This window comes from Desmodus rotundus, chromosome 7 (assembly GCF_022682495.2).
Source record: "Desmodus rotundus isolate HL8 chromosome 7, HLdesRot8A.1, whole genome shotgun sequence".
Lineage (NCBI taxonomy): Eukaryota > Metazoa > Chordata > Mammalia > Chiroptera > Phyllostomidae > Desmodus > Desmodus rotundus.
The window spans coordinates 108,864,814-108,885,323 of NC_071393.1; the positions used below are offsets into that span (position 1 = coordinate 108,864,814).

Consider the following 20,510-nt stretch of genomic DNA (forward strand, 5'->3'; position numbering starts at 1 on the left):
CCTGTAGTTGCCCCAGGACACTGCTGTCCTCCTAGCCCGAGCTACAACGACGCACACAAAGGTCGCTCTCCACCCCTCTTTGCTGGCAACTTCAGCGCCTGGCTCAGGCATGTCACCTCTTCCATGAAGCCCTCACCAACACACTTTTCCCTGTCTGGATGTGCCGCCTCTTTGTGTTCCCATAGCGCTTCTCTCGAATTATGTTTATCTCTTTATTAGACTTTCGACCTCCTAGAGACAGATTATCTCATTTGTTTTCCTACTTTCACATTGCAGGTACCCATCCAAGCCTACTGAATTAATGTCTACAGCTTAACCACCCCCACCCCCACCCCCGCCCGCCCGCCAATGTGAAATGTTAGCCCAGCGATTTTGTAACAGTTTTCCTTCAGGAGCCCATGTATAGGAGTCTGCTTCTAACCTCATCACCTGGTGCCAAACGGTAATTCCAAACCGATTTTCACATTCCTCTTATAAAATGAATTGTTCTCTTTTTCACCTACCTTCTCTGAAGGTCTATGCCTGTAATGAAGCTTCAGCAAAGCTAGAGAAAATCTCATTCTGTTGTGCTCACTCATAATCATGACTCGGGTCATAAACCAGGTCGCGTGTGCGTATGCTGGGGATGAGAAAATCGGGCTGGGAGGGCGACGCGGGTATTTTATGGTGCTTCAACACGAGGGTTTGATTATAGATTTTCCTGTGAATAACACAAAGCGGCGGATAAAGCCCTTGAAACCTCAAATAAGGAAAGCAGTGGAGAGAACAGGGAGACGAAATCAGAAAGCTTCAAGTGGTAGAACAAGCAGGAAAAATGGAAAGTGAGGTACAGAAAGTTTAAACGTTGGGAATACCAGTTGCAGCCACTCCCCAGTCTCCCACTGCGCAGGCCTCCCGCGAGCGGCGCCGAAAACAAGTCGGCGGCTCCGGGCTTTCTCCCCGGCTCCCTGCCCGGCCCCCGGCCCCCGACCCCCGGCCCCCGGCCCCCTCCCCCCACCGCCCGCCAGGCAGTTTAAATCGAGCGCTCACACCCACTGAGACGCTGCGAAGTGCGCAAAGTAATATTCCGTGAGGCTGACAGCCGGAACCTGGAACTTCAGTGTCATTTTATTTTTGTCCGAGGCCTGAGGGGAGCCGCCCTCACGCCGATATTATGCCAAAGTTAATAAAGCAGGTTCTGGCCCTATTTCCTCGGTGCAACCGACTCAACGCATTGGCCTGCCCCCGCGTGCTAGGTCAGTAGGTAACCTTGGAAATGTACTGCACACTCAAGGCCCAGGAACTAAAAAGGAAGTCCTTTTTCCGGACTAGCCTTCAGCGCCGTGCCTCCGCCCCCGCCACGCCCTAGCCTTTCCTTCCCCACCCACTTGGGAGTCCGCGCTGCTCATTGGCCGCGTGCCCTGCCAATCCAATGGATGCCGGCGAATCCAGCCTTGTGGAAGGCGAAGATCAAAGGACAGCGCGTACACCTGGTGGGCGTCGGGGAACGCGCGAGCCTAACGCCCCCAAGCTGCGGGCGTGTAGTGAGGAGCGGCGGACCGCGCCGCTAGGAGACGTGGGAGGGGATATTTACATAACGGCTGCCCCCTGCCTCCTCACGCGGGCCGGGGTCCCGCCCCTCACTCAATTTAAAAACCTATTGGGCCGCGGGCGGGTCACTCTGACAAAAAGCAAGCCTTAGCGGGCGGTCCTGAGAGCGGATTGGCTCTGGGAGTTTCCACAGGGCGGCAGGGAGGTGGCTATAAGAGCGAGGCGCCAAGCCTAGGGGAGCGGGAGACACAGTTTGCGCTCGTGGTATCAGGTGCAAGGCAACCGTTAGTTGACTCCGTGGATTTTCCTGTCCCTGGTGTTCTTGCCTAACGTCGCTTGCCTATCTTTCAGTCAGGATGTCTGCCCGCGGCCCGGCTATTGGCATCGACTTGGGCACCACTTACTCGTGCGTGGGGGTCTTCCAACATGGCAAAGTGGAGATCATCGCCAACGACCAGGGCAACCGCACCACCCCCAGCTACGTGGCCTTCACCGACACCGAGCGCCTCATTGGCGATGCCGCCAAGAACCAGGTGGCTATGAACCCCACCAACACCATCTTCGACGCCAAGAGGCTGATCGGACGGAAGTTCGAGGACGCCACAGTGCAGTCGGACATGAAACACTGGCCGTTCCGGGTGGTGAGCGAGGGAGGGAAGCCCAAAGTGCAGGTGGAGTACAAGGGAGAGATCAAGACCTTCTTCCCAGAGGAGATCTCCTCCATGGTCCTCACTAAGATGAAGGAGATCGCCGAAGCCTACCTGGGGGGCAAGGTGCAGAGCGCAGTCATCACCGTCCCGGCCTATTTCAACGACTCGCAGCGCCAGGCCACCAAGGACGCGGGCACCATCACGGGCCTCAACGTGCTCCGCATCATCAACGAGCCCACGGCGGCGGCCATTGCCTACGGCCTGGACAAGAAGGGTAGCGCGGGCGGCGAGAAGAACGTGCTCATATTTGACCTCGGCGGCGGCACCTTCGACGTGTCCATCCTGACCATCGAGGATGGCATCTTCGAGGTGAAGTCCACGGCCGGCGACACGCACCTGGGCGGCGAGGACTTCGATAACCGCATGGTGAGTCACCTGGCTGAGGAGTTCAAACGCAAGCACAAGAAGGACATAGCGCCCAACAAGCGCGCGGTGCGGCGGCTTCGCACGGCCTGCGAGCGCGCCAAGCGCACCCTGAGCTCCTCCACGCAGGCTAGCATCGAGATCGACTCGCTCTACGAAGGTGTGGACTTCTACACGTCAATCACCCGCGCCCGCTTCGAGGAGCTCAACGCTGACCTGTTCCGCGGGACCCTGGAGCCGGTGGAGAAGGCGCTGCGCGACGCCAAGCTGGACAAGGGCCAGATCCAGGAGATAGTGCTGGTTGGTGGCTCTACCCGCATCCCCAAGATCCAGAAGCTGCTGCAGGATTTCTTCAACGGCAAAGAGCTCAACAAAAGCATCAACCCCGATGAGGCGGTGGCCTACGGAGCGGCGGTGCAGGCGGCCATCCTCATCGGAGACAAGTCAGAGAACGTGCAGGACCTGCTGCTACTCGACGTGACCCCGCTGTCGCTGGGCATCGAGACGGCTGGCGGCGTTATGACCCCACTCATCAAGAGGAACACCACGATCCCCACCAAGCAGACGCAGACCTTCACCACCTACTCAGACAACCAGAGCAGCGTGCTGGTCCAGGTGTACGAGGGCGAACGGGCCATGACCAAGGACAATAACCTGCTGGGCAAGTTCGACCTGACCGGGATTCCCCCGGCGCCCCGCGGGGTCCCCCAGATTGAGGTCACCTTCGACATCGACGCCAATGGCATCCTCAACGTCACCGCCGCAGACAAGAGCACCGGTAAAGAAAACAAAATCACCATCACCAACGACAAGGGTCGTCTGAGCAAGGACGACATTGACCGGATGGTGCAGGAAGCGGAGAGGTACAAATCGGAAGATGAAGCCAATCGCGACCGTGTCGCCGCCAAAAACGCCGTGGAGTCCTATACCTACAACATCAAGCAGACGGTGGAAGACGAGAAGCTGCGGGGCAAGATTAGCGAACAGGACAAAAACAAGATCCTCGACAAGTGTCAGGAGGTGATCAACTGGCTCGACCGAAACCAGATGGCAGAGAAAGATGAGTTTGAACACAAGCAGAAAGAGCTGGAAAGAGTGTGCAACCCCATCATCAGCAAACTTTACCAAGGCGGCCCTGGCGGCGGCGGCAGCGGCTCCGGAGCCTCCGGGGGACCCACCATCGAGGAAGTGGACTAAGCTTGCACTCCAGTCAGCGTAAAACCTCTTTTCCTTTCTTTATTTTTTTAAAACTTAATCTTCATTGTATTTTCCCCCATTACCATATATCCCCCTTAAGCCCCCTCTTTATTTTTTTCTTTTGTTTTTGTTTCTTTGAAATGTCCTTGTGCCAAGTAGAGATCTATTTTTGGAAGTCTTTAGCCCGGTGTATACATATGAAAGGAAAGGAGCAAAAACTTAGTTTAATTATAAAAGGTTAGTTCTAAAGTTTGATTTTTAAAAACATTATTTGAGGTTTCTTTTAAATGCATTTTGCATGTTTGCTGACTTGAGCAATTTTGGTTAGCTTAGTTTTAGATGGGAAACCTTAAGTTTGTGCACATGTTCTATGGAAGCTTGATAACAATATATAGAAGCTTGAATTGTTTAGTTTTATGTGCTAAGGAGGAAAGTCAACATTGCAGTAAAGTCAAGAATAGGCATTCTTTTTGCACACAATTGCATAAATACAAATTTGAAGTAAAGCTGGAATTGATTTCAAAATTGCTGTCTTGGAGTTTTCAATTTTCCCTCTGTACTGTTTTACTCATGTTGGTCTTTAACTAGGATATTAGTATGAGGTGAAATTTATCTAACTCAATCTTGTCTAATTCTCAGATGAGGTTCCTGCTTTGAATTACCAACAGCTTAATTGGAGAAGATGTGGGTAAACTTCCCCCCCTCTTTAAACACAGAAACCAGACTGGGATCTTCCAGTGTACCCAAACTCCTAAGGCTTGGCTTAAGTGTTCAAGTGTCCACCTGAATATTCCATTAAAATACAAGCTGTGTTTTGGGGTTAAATGTAAAATGATTCTTTAAACTAAAAAAAGCTGGAGCAGGAGTTGTCTTCTGATAATAGCCCAAAGTAGTATGAAACAAATTGCTTTCTGTGACATACGGGTGCCTGAAACAAGAACCAGTAGGTAAACTTTAAAGCCACTTAATATTGAGTCCAAATTTAGTCAAACTTGTTTTAACTTTCTAGTAAAACAGCTCAACTTCTGAGCTTATTCCACAAGGATGTGTTTCCAGCAGGTACAATTTCTAGGGATGTAGAAGGTTTGTAGATATTTTTCCCCCTGATTTAAGAATCGCAATGATTTTGCAATACCTGCCTTAAATCACTAGAATAGATTTCTTTTTTAAAGGCAACCTGCAACATAGTTTTGTATTTTGTTAATATACAACTTGTCCATTTTCCTATATATCTGATTTGAGATTGTTACAGATAGGAATATTGCAACCCTTTGGAATAAAGGACTTTAAAGGATAAAGTCCACTATGCTGGGCTTTAAAATCCATATCCTTGAGAGAAGGACAGTTCATGTTTATTTTTTAGTGCAATTACACTTCTGCTTTGTTCTGATTTATTCTCTTTAAGGGGAACTTGGGAGACATTCTGTAAAGCTGATTGAAAAATGCATAGTTAACCTAATGTTTTCACCACATATATACATTTTGATATCTCTTTCCAAATAATGTGGATTTGCTTCATGTTGTTCATAACAGTGAACTATAGAAACTATATTTTTAATTTAGTAGTGGACCCTTCTTTATTATGCAGAGAAAATAAAAAGTAGGGAACAAATTAGCCTAAAATTGGGCTTTGGCAATGACCCTCACACAAGAGATGACTCTTACGTACATATAAATTTCCTCCCCCCCCACCCCAGCAGGTTTCCTTTGGGTGAGGCATGAAGATAAAAAGCAATTGTGAAATTGTTTCAAAATAAACTTTTAAAAATTACACTGAAAAGCTGAAGATAACTTGGGGTTTTCAGTGCTGGTGTCACGCTGGTAGAAAATTTTCAGCAAGGAGGTATAATGGTGTTTCATTGACTATAGATAATATCACATAAATATTTGACAAACTACCTTGTTATTAAGAAAACAGGTCATTAATAGCCTTAGAGTGACTTTGAGCATTAATTTTTACCAAGATAATACCCATGCTATTAAGCTTCTATTAGATCTTTATTTGTTGAAAGTGTTTATCCCTTCCTCTAACTTCAGAATATAATGAAGTCTTTCTGTAAGTGCAATTTGGTATTAGTATGACTCATTTTAGATCTCACTTTAAAAGATATTAGCTTCTAAAGTATCAGAAAAATGACCAGAGGTAGTGTCTTTGATCCTGGGACCAGGCCTCTGGTAACTGGCTATAACACCACTTTCAATTATGTAGACACTTATTTTCTATTATTTTGAAAAGTAATTTGTAAAACTTCTAGCCTTACTGAGTGTTTTTTATTTAACTCTGTCTTCTCAAATTTATCTAGATCTGAATATTATTAAGATAAAGCTACCAAAGCAGCCATTCAGTGTTTCCAGGGGTCAGTTGAAACTAGTAACCTAATAACCCCTGGGAACTCCTTAGCAAATGTTAGATCAGCTATAGTCAAATGACAATGGAAAAAGTATTTGATATTAGGACAAGGCTAAATTACAGTTTAAGAATTAATTAAGCATCACTTGAACTTTAAAGTAGTGAGTGATATTAGAGACTAGTGGTCATTTATGACTAAAGCAAATGTAATACATGTAGAATAAAAAATACATTTCTCAGAATAGGCACTTAAATTCTTCTTACCTGAATGTCTAATTAACATAGTTGTCCCTGTTTTGAGGCAATAAACTAGGTACCTGTTAAAATAACACACAATAAGTTATTTACGGTATTTGAGACGTATGGTGTTTCAAAACAAGCTCACTTCAAATTTTTTATAGTATTAATTTGATATGTCTAATGTAAATGCATTAAAACTTACATATTAGGAGATATAATGTTACATATTTAAACAACATATATAATAGGATATTTAGTGAATCATCTAATCAATATGTCAGCGAGACTAAATGAGAATTTCTTTATCCTATATATAATCTTAAGTAGGAATACAAGCTGGTTATTTAGATAAAATCAAAAGATTTCTTTTTATGAAGTTCAAATACTAGGTCCATGATAAGGCCTTCACCTACTTTAAATGGAATGTAGTTTATAAAAGTTGTGTTGTGAGACATTTTCCTCTTCCTTGAACACTGTAATTAAAGTTTTAAAGAATCTCAAATCCATATATTACAAGACAATTACTAAAATAAATATTATAAAAATATATTTTATATGCATATTAAATATATATTTTACAGAAAGAATTTTACATATTTCATAAAATATATGTTAAGGAACAGGAATATTCAATTGCTTCTGTATATTTACTTTATAAATAAGTATCAGAAAACTGTTTTGAAGGACTATCTTTAGCATTAAAATCAGATACAGAATTTCATTCCTTGAAGAAAAAGTAAGGATCTTTGGGAAAAGAGACCAGCATTTATTTTTGATATAGCTCTTGGAATGGATATATGCATTTCTGAAACAATAGGGTGATATTTATTGTAGAAATGTCTTTCTTTTATCAACAGAACAAATCAAGAAGCCATAGGCTCTTTTCTCCACCACTTTCAGAATGGATTATTAGGTTGTTTGTGAATTCAACATTAGGGAAATAAGCAACCAAAAATGGAGTTGCTAATTCAAATACCATCATTGCCATGTCCTTGCATGTTCATTTTTTAAAGGTAAAATTATAACGCTATGAAAACCTGTCCATTATGATTTTTTCATAATATTGAGGCAGGGTGGTAAGAAGCTAGGAAAATTCCTTGGCAAATAGAATGGAGAAACTGAGACAGATAGTTGAACAAACTGGCCAAACAACTTAAGCCAGACGCAGAAGTCAGCTCCCTGGAGATAACATCTAGGCCTCAGTTGTATTTCAGCTCCAGGCCCAGAAAAGAGACAAAACCAGGTGGGTGACACCAGAACCAGCTGCAATGATTAATGACCCCTGCCTTGGCACTGATGGATCAGTAGAAACCGTGACCCTGAAAGGGCACACCTGGAAAACTAATGAATATTCTACTGATGAATATTCTGCTGAAACCCTCCCCCGAAACCTCCTCTAAAATTCTTCCCAGCAGGAGTGAGAGAAAACCCCCAAGACAAAGGACCCAGCCTGTTCTCTCCCTCTGGGGAGCATGCCTACACCTTTCCTTTACCCTTCCTCTTCCCCAGGGGGCAGGCATCTCCCAAACTCTAAGGATCTCCATGAGACTTGCAATGGGCGATGGCAGCTGGTCCTGTCCCAAGCTAACCTCCTGAACCTGTCTCCAGTGCTTCCTTTTCTCTGACTTCCCAGTGAGCTAAAGCAGCCCCACCTGGGCTCATTTATTCCCTGTAACATTTTTAGAGAGCCGAAGGAGTCAGCCTAGGTCTCTCCTGTTGCTTGTTCTATATGAAGCACTTTCTTGTTTCACTGACCTCAACTTTAATAAACCTGCTCTCAATCACCTGGACTCCTGCTGTGCAATCTCTCCTGCATGAAGTCAAGAACCCACACACTATTGGCTAGCCCTAGGCAGACCTGCTCGGCCAGGTCCCCTGACCAGTAACAGTATAAGCGTGCATTGTAATTCAGTTAATGTCTTACGCCTAAAATCTGAGACCAGCCATGCAGTTCTATCTCTTAGTTATATGACCTCGAAATGTTTCTTTTAATTAGGAAGAAAAAACAACACCCAACAAACCCCTTCCCTCACAGGACACTTGGAATTATTAAATATTTAGATATAGTACCTTTAGCCCCACTTTATAATGTCATGATTTTTTTTCTAAAAGGAAAGTTATTTCCATTTTAGGTTGTGAATTTCTAATGTTATAAAAAACACCTATTCGGTGCAAAATGTAACCTAAGAAATGAGTGGATCAGTTTTATAATAATAATTTAGAGCAATAAAAATAATCTCCCTTCTTTTGTTAGGATTTGGTAATATGGACGTGTAAGATGGTTATTCTGAATTAGAAGGGTTCCTTTAAATACTATTCCCTCTAGCACCTGCGAAATAACTTGTCATGTAACGTTTATGTAAGTCATTATTTGGGGTTCTCAACTCTTATCTATACATTAGATAGCCTGAAGTTAGACTATGGTGAAGTGTAAAAGATCTTAGTTGTTGTTCACTCGTTGGGATAACTTGGTGGTTGGCTGAAGTGTGGTTTTCTTAATAATGGTTGTCAGGTGAATAGATTCCAGGTTTTTCTGGAGCTTTAGCATATTTTTCAGGCTTTTCTGGAGCTTCAGCTTAATTCTCCCTGTCCACCCCACCCCAGGTTATATACACTGTTCAGTGAAAAACTCTTGGTGAATGGAATCATCTTACTCCTTTTCAAATGAGTCATCTTGTAATAAGCCAGCCTTGAGGCCATAGCCTCAAATCAGCATTGCCAGTATATGGGTAGGCAGGTTTTTATCCTGAGCTAAGGGAACAGCTACCAGCAATGAACAAAAGTGAATGGAACCTAAATCTAAGTGATTACAATTTTATATCATTGTAACCAGTGATTGTCTTATCAAGTAGTGAGACAGAGAGAGTGGAGATAGTGGGAATGTTTATTGCTATAGTATTAAAGTTTATGGGAGTACATAATCAACTATTTACTAAGCATCTCTTATGCTAAGTAAGCTGTGGGGATAAAACAAGAATATATGAGACATTCTCAGTCATGTGTCACCTAGCATGCTTACATCAGCATTGGAAGGAAAGAACTACAATCTCTACATCAATGCAGTTGCAATAAGAAATTACAATATGATTTGAAAAGTGAGAAGGGTAAAAGTAAAAATATCAATTGAATACCCATTAACACGAAGCAGTTTCTTTGCTTTAAGCAACACTACTTTAGAGTCCTTATAAAGGGTGGTGGTTTACACACATCACTCCTTAAAAATCCTCTTAACCCCTGATTTGGGTATCTTCTAGTTATGCAGAACAAAGATTTGAGAACCCTATTTCCAAGTTTCCTCGCCTACTCTTCCCCGGCCCAATCAACTAGTCCCACCTGGAACAAAGAGAACTTCCCTGTGGAAGTGAAGCTAATTCAATTAAACACAAAACACTACGATGAAGAAGTCAATTCATGGAATACACCCCCTACTTCCACCCGCACCCCCACCCCACGCCTGGGCAGCTTTGCTATGGATACGCCAATTAGCCACCACAGCAAAGGCTGTCGCTAGGTGGCCGTTAGAATGCCGATGCCCAGCGGCCCCGGGATCTGCGTCCGCTGCCCACTCGCTTGCCAGCCGGGCCTCCGCTCGCCCCGGGCGCAGTTTCAGGGCGCGACCCGCTGGTTGCCTAGGTGATGCCGTGAGGCCGATTTGTGTGAGACCATGTATCAGGTGCGGGAGGATTATCTGAGGAGGAGGCGTTTGGCAGCTCAGGGGGCTACCTGGCAGGATGTAAGTGCAGCCGGGGTCGCCCTGAGCCAGGCGGCGGGTGGGAGGCCGCCCTGCTGCCCCGGCCCGGCCCGCGGCGCCGCGGCGCCGGGTTCCCCTGTGCGCTCCTGCCCTGCTGAGCCGCGGGCTCAGTTGTGTTCGGCAAAGGCCAGAAAGGATTCTGGCTCCCTGCGCAGATACTTAGGTATTTATGGAAGTCCCATCTCACCAGCCCCGATATAAAGAGCTCTCCTGCGTGGGAAGCAGGCCGGCTCCGGGACCGATCCCGGAGAGGAAAGGCCGGCGGGTCGGTAGCAAAGAACGGGGGAGGTGCGGGTACCCTTTGGAAACTGTTGTTTGCTAACTTCCTCGGAAGGGCGGTCAGTGTTAGAGCAGGCGTCTATTGTGAGTGTCTCTACTATTAGGTCGAGGCTGTCCGGGGCATCGTTTACTGTGTTTGAGCCCCAATTAATCGGTCACTTGTTACGATGGGATTTGAGATAGTGCAGGCTACATTTTGTAATCTCCCTTTCTTCCTTTCTACTGAAACTACACCTAAAAAGCAGCAAAAAGGAGAACATCCCGGCTTCAAATTAAAAAAAGAACACCCTTTAAGAGTCTACATCTTTATGGAATAAAGAGCAACTAGTGTGAATTACTGTTAAATGTTTATTATGACTTGTGGATTGTAAATTGAACTTTTAATTATTTTTGCTGCAATCATTTTATTTTACAGCAGTTGGGATTACGATTAGGCATGTGGTACTGGAAAGATGAAACCAAAACTCTTGAATTCAAAAGGTAAATTTTAATAAAACTTTATTATAGCATTTAAAAAATGCATGTGCTTTTAGTAAAAAAAAAAAATCAAGCAATACAACGGGTGTAGAGAATAAAATAAATATCCACTGAAACCCCCACGAATGCAAGCCCCTCAATGACAGGAACTACTTTACTCATCTTCCTGACCCTAGAGCCATCTGACGAACTTCATAAATAGACATTCACCAAATGTTTATGGTTCGGTAAACCAACTAGATTTCAAGCAGAGACAGACTAGAGGCAGGGACCAGTTAGAAGGTTAGTTGGAGGAGGATTACAAATAGTTATACAGGTTAAAAAACACAAAACAGGACCAAGTAAGTCTGTGTTGGTAGCAATAGAGAGAAGGCTGCAGGACTAAAAGATATTTAAAAGATTGAATTGACAGGATGTTTGGATACAATTGATAGAATGTGGTGCCTGGGTGTGAAGTAGGTGTTAGATTGACCCCCAGGTATGTATGTGGCTTGGGTGGCTGGGATTGCCCTTCACCCATATACAGAATAAAGAAGGCAAGACCGGTGATGTGTTTAAGGGCGCTATGCCATGTCCACATGGATATACCTTTTAGATGGTTGGACAAATGGGGCCAGAGGCCAGGAAAGGAATTGGCTAAGCAGATGTAATTTACAGTTACATTGTATTTACTGTCAATTAAATATCAATAATTTAAAGGCTAAACAGTACATTAGAGTCATAATCAAAAATTTATATTTCATAGAGTATTTATTTCAGGATTTTAGTAATCTGTCATTTCCAAAGGAGTAATTGTTCAGTTTTTGTTCTCGGATATGTCACAGAAAATTCTATTGAGTAGCTCCTGAAACATCACACTCAGTGAGTGTGAGACAGACAGCGAGAAGGAAAGACAGAAAGATAGCTTTGGGATTAGACAGACAAAATGCATTTTCAAGCACAAGAACATATGGAGATAAACTTCTAAGGGCCAACATTTTTTTAACCTTCACGTTTATTTAAAGGCCATCTCAACCCTCTCTTCTATGATGAAAATTGGACCATACTTTTTACTTAATGATCTTCTTTGTAAATTTACTTAATTTGTAGAATTTTTCAAACTACTTTTCTATACTAATCTAATACTAACCCACCACGAGTGGCACTATTTCCTATATAAGCCTACTAATAAATTCACAGCTATCAATTTTACTCTGATTTTCTTATTCATAAAACATTCATATTCATAAACTAATAATTTGGTTTACTACCAAATTATTCTTTGAAAATACTTTGCTTTCCACTAATTTTGGAGAATATACATGGGATGATTGATTTAAAAGGTAAAGTATATGGCGTAATGTTGAACAAAAAGGGCCAGACACAAAAATGTAAGTACTGTATGATCTATTTATATATGAATTTAAAATAACAGAAAAGAACTTTGATGATAAAGGCCAGAATTATGGTCAGCTGGCAAGGGCTGGGGGAAGGCCCCAGAGAATCTTCTGAGGTGCTGGAAATGGGCTATATTGTTACCTGGGTGGCAGTTACGATGGGCACATATACACAGTATAAAATTCATCAAGCTGTCTACTTAAGAGTTATGTGCTTCACTACACCTAAGTTATACTTCAATTTTAAAATTAAAAATCCGAATAAGCCCACCTCCAGACTCTGTGGAATATACAAATTGGAGGCAGGTAGGAGTGATGGAGAAAGGAATGCCATGAGGAATAGATGGGGGTGCAGTTCCTTTGTGGTCGGGCTGCTTTGTGGTGACGCTACTCTGCACGGTAAGCCTCTGAGTGTCAGGACTACCTGGGGAGTCCAGCTGCTAGGGACAGTACCGAGGAAGAGGAAAGCAGAACTTTGTGTGTGTTAGGTCAGAGTTAGTGTTTGGATTTGATGGAAATATAGGTACTGATTCTCTCTTAAAGCCTAAGCATATCCCATCACAAATTAAAAAGTAGGTTTGAAGCTAGAGAGGATTCATGAGCTGGAACATGCTCTTTTTTTCAGAGACAATGCTGCAGAGACTTATGTCACCTCAATCTATAGTGATGAGACAGGGCAGAGGCAGAGGAGGTTGAGAGGTAACAGTGGTAAGGGTGGGTGCTGCAGAGGGAGAAGGCCAGTGTGGTCACTGCTCTCAGGCCTAGTTCTGCTTGGTACCGCTTCACAAGCCTTTACTAGGCATACCAACGACACTGCCTCTGCGCTCTAGAAAGCCCTCCCCCATGTGGGCGAGGAGGGGTGAGATTAGAGCTAGGGAAGCAAGACAATTATGCAGCAAACCAAGGGGGAGATGACTTGCAGGAGAAGAGAGAGTCAAAGACTCCTTCTAGAGCTAGCCAAAGAGAAAGAATGATTAGAAGGGTCAAAGGAAAAACCCTGAGACACACAAGCCTTCAAAGGCGAAAGAAAATTTCCTAAGAAGAGGGATTGGAATGGAGAGTGGTCAGCATGGTTAGATGCCAAAGAGAGCTCAGGGTGGGGCACATACTAAAAAGAGGCCTTTCTTTGGATTAACAAGTTAGGAATTGCTAAGGACCTAGGTGAGCAACAGTTGCAGGGATGCAGTAGGGCGGAAATTAGATAAGGGGAGAAATTGGATGAGGAGAAAATCTGAGAAACTAGCAAAATAGAGAGTACTCCTGTAAATAAATTTACCAGTGAAAAAGGAAAGAAAGAGATGGTAGTCTTTAGGTGGTCCAGTACTAAGGAAAGGATATTTTTGGTGGTTTTGTATTAGGAAAACTATTTGTTTTGGGAGAAAGAAGAGATGGAAGAGAAAAGAAGGAAGGTAGGAATAGAACCAATGTCACAGGTTAGCTTGGAAAAGATAGAAGCAGTTCTTCCACTGTGTGTGATGGGACGGAGGTAATACAGACGGGACAGCGTAGGAGTTTGAAAGCGCAGAGAGGGATGTCTATGCTTCTCTCCTTGCTGAAAATAAACAATAGGAAGGAGAATCTTAGGTAGCACCATTGCTGACCCTAACTTTTCTCCTGAGATTGCTGCTCCCCTTGGGACTCATGCACCAGTAACTGCTACCACTGCCACAGTGGGCTGGGCTAGGGCAGAGGAAAACCACATCCACCCAAGCACCCGGACCCCGTACCCAAATGGGACCGTTGCCTGAAGTCCAGAAGACAGGGACGGCTTCCCAGGGGAGGTGATAGCCAAGCCAAGACCTGAGGAGGAGGAGGAGGAGTTGACAAGGCAAAGAGACATTTGGTTGGGAAGGAGGGGAGTGCATTCTCAGAAGGAACAGCGTGTGCAAAAGCCCATTCTTTAGAGGGCATGGGACATGTTTAGGACTACAGGTAGTCCAGCAGGCTGGGTATAGAGTTCCAAGTGTTTAGAGACGAAGTAGACCAGGGCAGGATAATGAAAAGTCTGACATTCAATGCAGAGGAAGTTGAAATTTATTCAGAGGGTTCAGGGGAGCCATCAAAAGCTTTTAAGCAAGGAAGTGACCTGTGATTAGAATCACATCTTAGGAAAATGACTGTGCCTGCAGCATAGAAAATAGTTTGGTGGGAAACAAGACTGGAGGCAGGGAGATTAATTAAGAAACAATCGCAGAAATTTAGTTGATAGATGATGGTGGCTAAAATTAAGGTGGTGGCAGAGGGAAGAGAAGGGAGTACATGAGTGATTAGTGGACTGTGAGGGCTGAAGAGTGATAGAGAAATCAAGGATGACACATTTCCCGCCTTGGACACCTGGGTGGGTGGTGGCATCTCTTTGCTGAGATGGGGGACATAGGAATAGTGAATACAAGTACAGGGAATAAGTTCAGTTTTGGACATACTGAGTTTGAGGTGTCTGTAGAGTGGGCGAGCAAAGGTGTCCAACAGGCAGATGTATGAGTTTATGTATCTACAGAAAAATCTAAACCTTAAGTTGGTATCAGTTGAGTAGATGAAAATACTCAGAGGAATCGAAGAGAGTAACTACATGGAACCTTGAGATATAGGCCCTCTTTTAGGGAATGTAATTGGGAAGACGGGCTTTAGGAGACTAAGAAAGAGCAGCCGGCAACAGGGAGAAAAATTTGGAGTGCCATGAATCCAGATAATTGCTTTGCAAAGTAACAGCTTGATTTCAGGGACATTCACATTCTGTCTGGAAATCTCTGCCTTGATTTTAGTCTCCTTCCACATGGGGTAGGCCACCTTTTACACCTGCCAGCCAACAGGAGTTTGCAGACTTCTAGGTATTCTCAAGTTGAAATCAAGAGAAGATCCCTTTCCTCTCTCCCACCTTGCATTTCCTGGCATCTTTCCTAGATGAATGACTCTGGAAATCTTACCTTTCAGAGAAGACGTAGCACCCTATTGACAGACAGATCTTGCCTTACCTTTTCAGAGTATACCCTGAGGGAGATACCTATCGGGATACACCAGGATACCCATAACCTCCATGCAAGAAAGGGGCACACAGTAACGGACAGGGAAAAATGGTCTTTCTTTCTTTCTTTAAATTTTTTTTTTATTTTACTGTTATTCAACTACAGTTGTCTGCATTTTCTCCCCACCCCTCTACCCCACCCCAGCCAAACCTCCCTCCCTCCCCTGCTTCCACCCTCCCCCTTGGTTTTGTCCATGTGTCCTTTATAGTAGTTTCTGAAAACCATTCTCCCCACTGTCCCTTCCCCCCTCTCCTCTGGCTATTGTTAGATTGTTCTTAACTTCAGTGTCTCTGGTTATATTTTGTTTGCTTTTTTCTCCTGTTGATTCTGTTCCAGTTAAAGGTGAGATCATATGGTATTTGTCCCTCACCGCCTGGCTTATTTCACTTAGCATAATGCTCTCCAGTTCCATCCATGCTGTTGCAAAGGGTATAAGCTCTTTCTTTCTCTCTGCTGCATAGTATTCCATTGTATAAATGTACCATAGTTTTTTGATCCACTCATTTGCTGATGGGCACTTAGGTTGCTTCCAGGACTTGGCTATTGTAAATTGTGGTGCTATGAACTTGGTTCATTGGTGCATAGGTTTTTTTGGATTGGTGTTTCAGGGCTCTTAGGGTATAATCCCAGCAGTGCAATTTCTGGGTCAAAAGGCAGTTCCATTTTTAGTTTTCTGGTCTTTATTTCTTAATAGGCAGTTAAGAAGGAAGATACAGTAAAGAGTGGTTTGCGATCTGGGTTCAGATCCTAGCTTTCCTGCTGACTAGGTGGTTATAACTTGTCAAGTTAGTCTTGCTAATATCAGCTCTCTCACCTATAAAATGACATAATAATGCCTCATGAGTAATAAATGACAGTATTGCATAATTTATCAGCATGCATGCCCATTTCATATTTGTTAAAGAGGGAATACCTTTTTATTCACAGGCCACATCTAGGTTGGCCCATGAGGCATGCTTCTCTCTGACACAGTGTCAAGCAGTCCTATTCCTTCTTATTTCAAGTGCCCCTACTCCCAGCAGCCTGTATGAATCTTTGCCAAGGTCATTGACTTCCCTGAGGACATACACAGGAAACTACACCTCCAAAAGCCCTGAACTTCTCTTGCTTCTCATTACAGCCTAAGAGAAGACTACTAACCAACCACTGAAGAGCTCTAACTTGTGTGGAAGCCATGAGTGGTCTACATTTTAGTGGTGGATTCTCAGGGAAAATGTGATTTTTTGCTCATTTATTTCAGGGCAAAGGGACACAGCATGATTATGTTGTAATATTAAGAAAACACATTAACCAAATGCAGTCTGTAGAAGGACCAGATTCTAAATGGGTTGTCAGATTGAGGGGCAGGTTGTGGAGGCTGTAGGAGGTTACAGAACTAGCTCAGACTGTGGTTGGGAGCCAGTCAGAAGTGCAGTTCAAAGGACAGTTTTCAACGATTACTAGTGATGTTTTTAGTGACTCCAACCAAGCGCGCTGAGAGTGTAGGCTGCCTCCAGAGCTACGGCAGGGCACTCACACAAAAACCCCATCTCACCAGAGGGTTGAAGAATGACTTCGGTCAAGTGAAAAGCCACTCAGACAAGTGTGAAATAGGAAAGGCATGTCCAGAGGGTAGCGAATAAGAACTAGAGGTTTAGCAATAAATGCCAGACTATAGGCTAAGGGCAGGCACTGCCTGCCACGGATTTCGAACCATGAGACATGGGTCAACTTCTCTAAGCCTTTGTTCTCCATCAGTAAAGTGACAACCACGCACTAGGTGATCTTTTAGATGTCCTCTAACCCCAAAGTTTTGATTTTATAATTCTAAGTTCATTTGACTTGGTTCATAGACCGGATCTACATGATAGTCCCAAATAAATTCTTTCAAATTTCTTATTTTAGGATACTCTAGCCTCGAATTATCTCAAGCAAACTAACAAGGCAAGGAAGTTTGAATTATAGGGATGGGACTGAGAGGAGAGTACTCAATAAATCAAAAAATTCTTCCAAATTTATGAGCTCTGTTTCTTCTGAAGTTACTACAATGTTTTCAGATGAAAATGTTTTGTGTATGATGGTATTCTGGAGGCTGTTGATATGGAGAAGCTGAATATAAAAGCTGAAATTTTAGTCCTTTTCCAGATGATTGTTCCATATGTAAATGCATAAGTTGAGTAATGCTTTGCCTCCAATTCTCTTCAAGCTCCTCTCATAATGTGTCCTAGTCCGAAGATTACATAAGCTATGGTCATGATATGATTTGTTTTCCCTGGGAAAAGGTTAAGTTCTTAACTTTCTCATTTCAATTACAGTTTTGTACCTGCAATAGAACTCAAGGAAAAAGCAAGGAAAGGCAAAGCAGTTCACTTTGCTGAAATCGACGGTGCAGCTGCAGACAGGTATCTTAACTTTCCAGCCCTGTTAGCACCCCTCGGCAGAGGGGGTGAAGCCCTTCTCGAAGAAGATATCATTCCCATTCTCCTAAGTTGAAGTGCAAATACCCACCAGGTAAAGAACACACATTATTTCATAATTATGGTGGGAGTCACAATTGTCCCTAGGAATGTATCCCTGTTATAATTTCCCTATTAGCAAATTTTTAGCTTTTTATACTTTTTTTACCTGAAAACAGTATCTATACTGTAAATAGATGATTTAAATGATCTATTTTGGATGAAATTGGTTTTCACACTTTATGTCAGGTGGTGTACATCCCTCGTACCCATAGTACGGTACATATATAATGTTTAATAAAACATATTCTGAAATGATCCTACCTTAAACAAAACCCACCATTGAGACTTAGGCTCTTATTACTTTATAGTAAAACCCTCATCCACATCAGGATAGATTAAATACAACTAAAACCTTTCAAGCACTGCTAGAGACTGTTCCATTCTAAAACAGGTTGACAGAGAAGAGACTTGCCTCAAGAGATGCTAAGTCACTTCAAGCCTTAGAGAAACGAGGTCAGCAGGGCAGCGTTACACTGCAGGATGCTAAATGTGAGTAGCTGCTTCCTCGTCCTGTATCTTATCTGCTGTGAATCTCTAGGGAGCTCTTTGTTCCTCGTTCAATTGTCCATCTTCTTTTCCAGTTGTTGCTTTGCTTTTGCTACAAGAGACTGAGATGCAGCGGATCTGTTCGTTTACAACGTTTATGAAGTATGTAATGCTTGTGAGACAGTTTAGATCTTTTATTCTCTATTTTGAAGTAATTCTGTCTGATAAATGATGGCAAATCTGATTGTTGGAGAAAGGCCATGGGCCTGGTTCTGTGCAAGCTATCCTCTCAGTGACCCAGGCCAAAAGAGAGGAAGCCAGAAGTCACAGGAGGCCACAGTAAAATCCCAGGACAAGAAGTGTGGAGAGCATATTGTCGGAGTTTCATAAAGGCTGAACTCTATTTATGTAATAGTTAAAAGGTATACTCATTTACTAAAGGTCAGTTGTCTCCATTAGCTGTATTTGGCAGCCCCAAAAGTACTAGGTGTGTGACTCTGGGTGAGCTTCTCGGTTCCTCAGACACAAAATCGGAAGTAATGGTGTCTCGTGGCTGTTAATGGGAGTCGTTTCACAAGGCACCTGCACTTGTGAGTGCTCGATGGCAGTTGGGTCTCCAAGGCTCTTGGCAGCCCTCCCCAATTCCCTCAACATCCAATGAAGCGTGCTTTGGCAAACACCTGAGATTCTCTGTCTGAAGTTCTACTCCATGGCAGGAGCACACTCAGCCTGACTCCAGGGCAAGCAAGGAGCTCTGGGGCAGTGGTCCTCAACGTTTTTGGCACCAGGGACCAGTTTGGTGGAAGGCAATTTTTCCATGGACCACAGGGTGGGGTGGGAAATGGCTTCATATAGCCTGCCACCAGATTAATCATCACTTGCCATTCATCGATAGGGTTTTAATATGAGTCTACAAGCAATTGGTTTAGTATGGTCTCTGTGCAGTAACACCTGTCTGCTAATGATAATCTGTGCTTGCAGCCACTACCCAGCACTAGCATCACTACCTCAGCTCCACCTTGGATCATCAGGCATTAGATTAAGGAGCACGCAACCTAGATCCCTCGTATGCTCAGGTCACTGTTGGGTTGGCTCTCCTACAAGAATCAAGTGCCACAGCTGATCTGACAGGAGGCAGAACTCAGGCTGTAATGTGAGTTACAAGGAGTAGCTGTAAATATAGATGAAGCTTCACTCTCCTGCCGCTCACCTTCTGCTGTGGTGTGACTGGGTTCCTAACAGGCCACTGACCAGTACCAGGTACTGGTCCATGGCCCAGGGGTTGAGGATTCCTGCTCTAGGGGATCAGTGCCCCAGAAGTAGCCTTTAGTCTGTGATGTGCCAGAGAGTGAGCTGGTAGATGAATATCCCAGCCTCCATCTGTCAGGATGACTTTGAGAGGCTTTGTGCCTTGTCTCCCAGAGTCCCCTACAGGAATGGACTCCATTTGTCCACAGTGATAATGAACTTGTTAACTAACCTCTTTGTTGGCTTCCTTCTCTTTTCTATCTCACTTCCCCAATCATCTACTGATGTTTCCCGAGGTCTCTTTCCAAATATACTACTTACTTTCAGATCTTTGTCTCAGGGTCAGTTTCTGGGAAAACTCAACCTAAGACAGGTGGTTTTTAATATCCTGAAAATATCTGCAGTGCTCACCTTTTTCCTACCCTCAAGGTACAGTTAAGGAAAGCATGCCAGACTAAGAGTTTCTATTTAGGTTTAGAAAGGAAGCAGCAAAAGTCTTGTAAGAATAAGTAGAAAGAAAACAATGACTTCTAGTATAAGAACAAATGAGAAAGGATTGTAAATCAGTGCAGTTTTTTTTGGAAAGTAAGACTTAACGAAACTTTACTATGCATATGTACTATGTCCTAGCTATTTCATGTAGGAAGTTACTCAGAAATATGCTTATAATAATAATTACTGCAGCAATGTCTATAGTGTTTTTAAAAGATCTGAATATCCATCAGTAGAAGAATAGTCACACAAGTTATGAGGTATAAAATATTTCAGCTGTTTCAAAGAGTGAGGAAAATCTATCCATAGTATTTTGAAAAGAGGTCCTTGCTACACAGATGTCAGAGACAAAAACTAATTGTAAAGATTGGTATATACAGCCTTACCCTGTTTGTTACCAAAATTAAGGTGTATTCCTGGGTATGTATGTGTGTTGGTGTGTGTGGGGGGTACCTTGTATGTTTGTGATTGTTTATGCTTTAGAAAGTTT

The 20,510-nt window shown here is 43.5% G+C and overlaps 2 protein-coding genes and 1 long non-coding RNA gene across 6 annotated transcripts in view; 2 read left to right on the top strand and 1 right to left on the bottom strand.

Annotated features, from left to right (window-relative positions):
* Positions 1–503: 503 nt before the first annotated feature.
* LOC139441046 (uncharacterized) lies at positions 504–1,311 on the bottom strand. Its single transcript, XR_011651446.1, has 2 exons — positions 1,030–1,311; positions 504–700 (listed from the first exon to the last, which is right to left on the bottom strand). It is a non-coding gene; the product is annotated as an uncharacterized lncRNA (long non-coding RNA).
* Positions 1,312–1,724: 413 nt separating this feature from the next.
* HSPA2 (heat shock protein family A (Hsp70) member 2) lies at positions 1,725–4,325 on the top strand. Its single transcript, XM_024567761.4, has one exon. It carries the CDS (start codon positions 1,887–1,889, stop codon positions 3,798–3,800), a length of 1,914 nt encoding a protein of 637 aa, XP_024423529.2. The 5' UTR covers positions 1,725–1,886; the 3' UTR covers positions 3,801–4,325.
* A 5,603-nt stretch (positions 4,326–9,928) lies between these two features.
* Positions 9,929–20,510, top strand: part of PPP1R36 (protein phosphatase 1 regulatory subunit 36) — a 30,804-nt gene continuing 20,222 nt past the window's right edge. Inside the window, exons 1-5 of one of the 4 annotated variants that reach the window (XM_024568448.3) lie at positions 9,929–10,123; positions 10,836–10,900; positions 17,591–17,677; positions 18,186–18,283; positions 18,376–18,442. In XM_024568448.3, coding sequence (XP_024424216.2) covers positions 10,055–10,123; positions 10,836–10,900; positions 17,591–17,677; positions 18,186–18,283; positions 18,376–18,442 — 386 coding nt within the window. In that variant the 5' untranslated portion in view covers positions 9,929–10,054. Of the gene's footprint in view, positions 10,124–10,252; positions 10,305–10,835; positions 10,901–17,590; positions 17,678–18,185; positions 18,284–18,375; positions 18,443–20,510 lie in introns of those variants that run through there. The other 3 variants (XM_045202130.3, XM_045202133.3, XM_045202132.2) reach the window with 3 other exon arrangements.

Bases quoted from the DNA above. Each gene is read 5' to 3' on its own strand.
- HSPA2 (XM_024567761.4), top strand. From the start codon at position 1,887: ATGTCTGCCCGCGGCCCGGCTATTGGCATCGACTTGGGCACCACTTAC.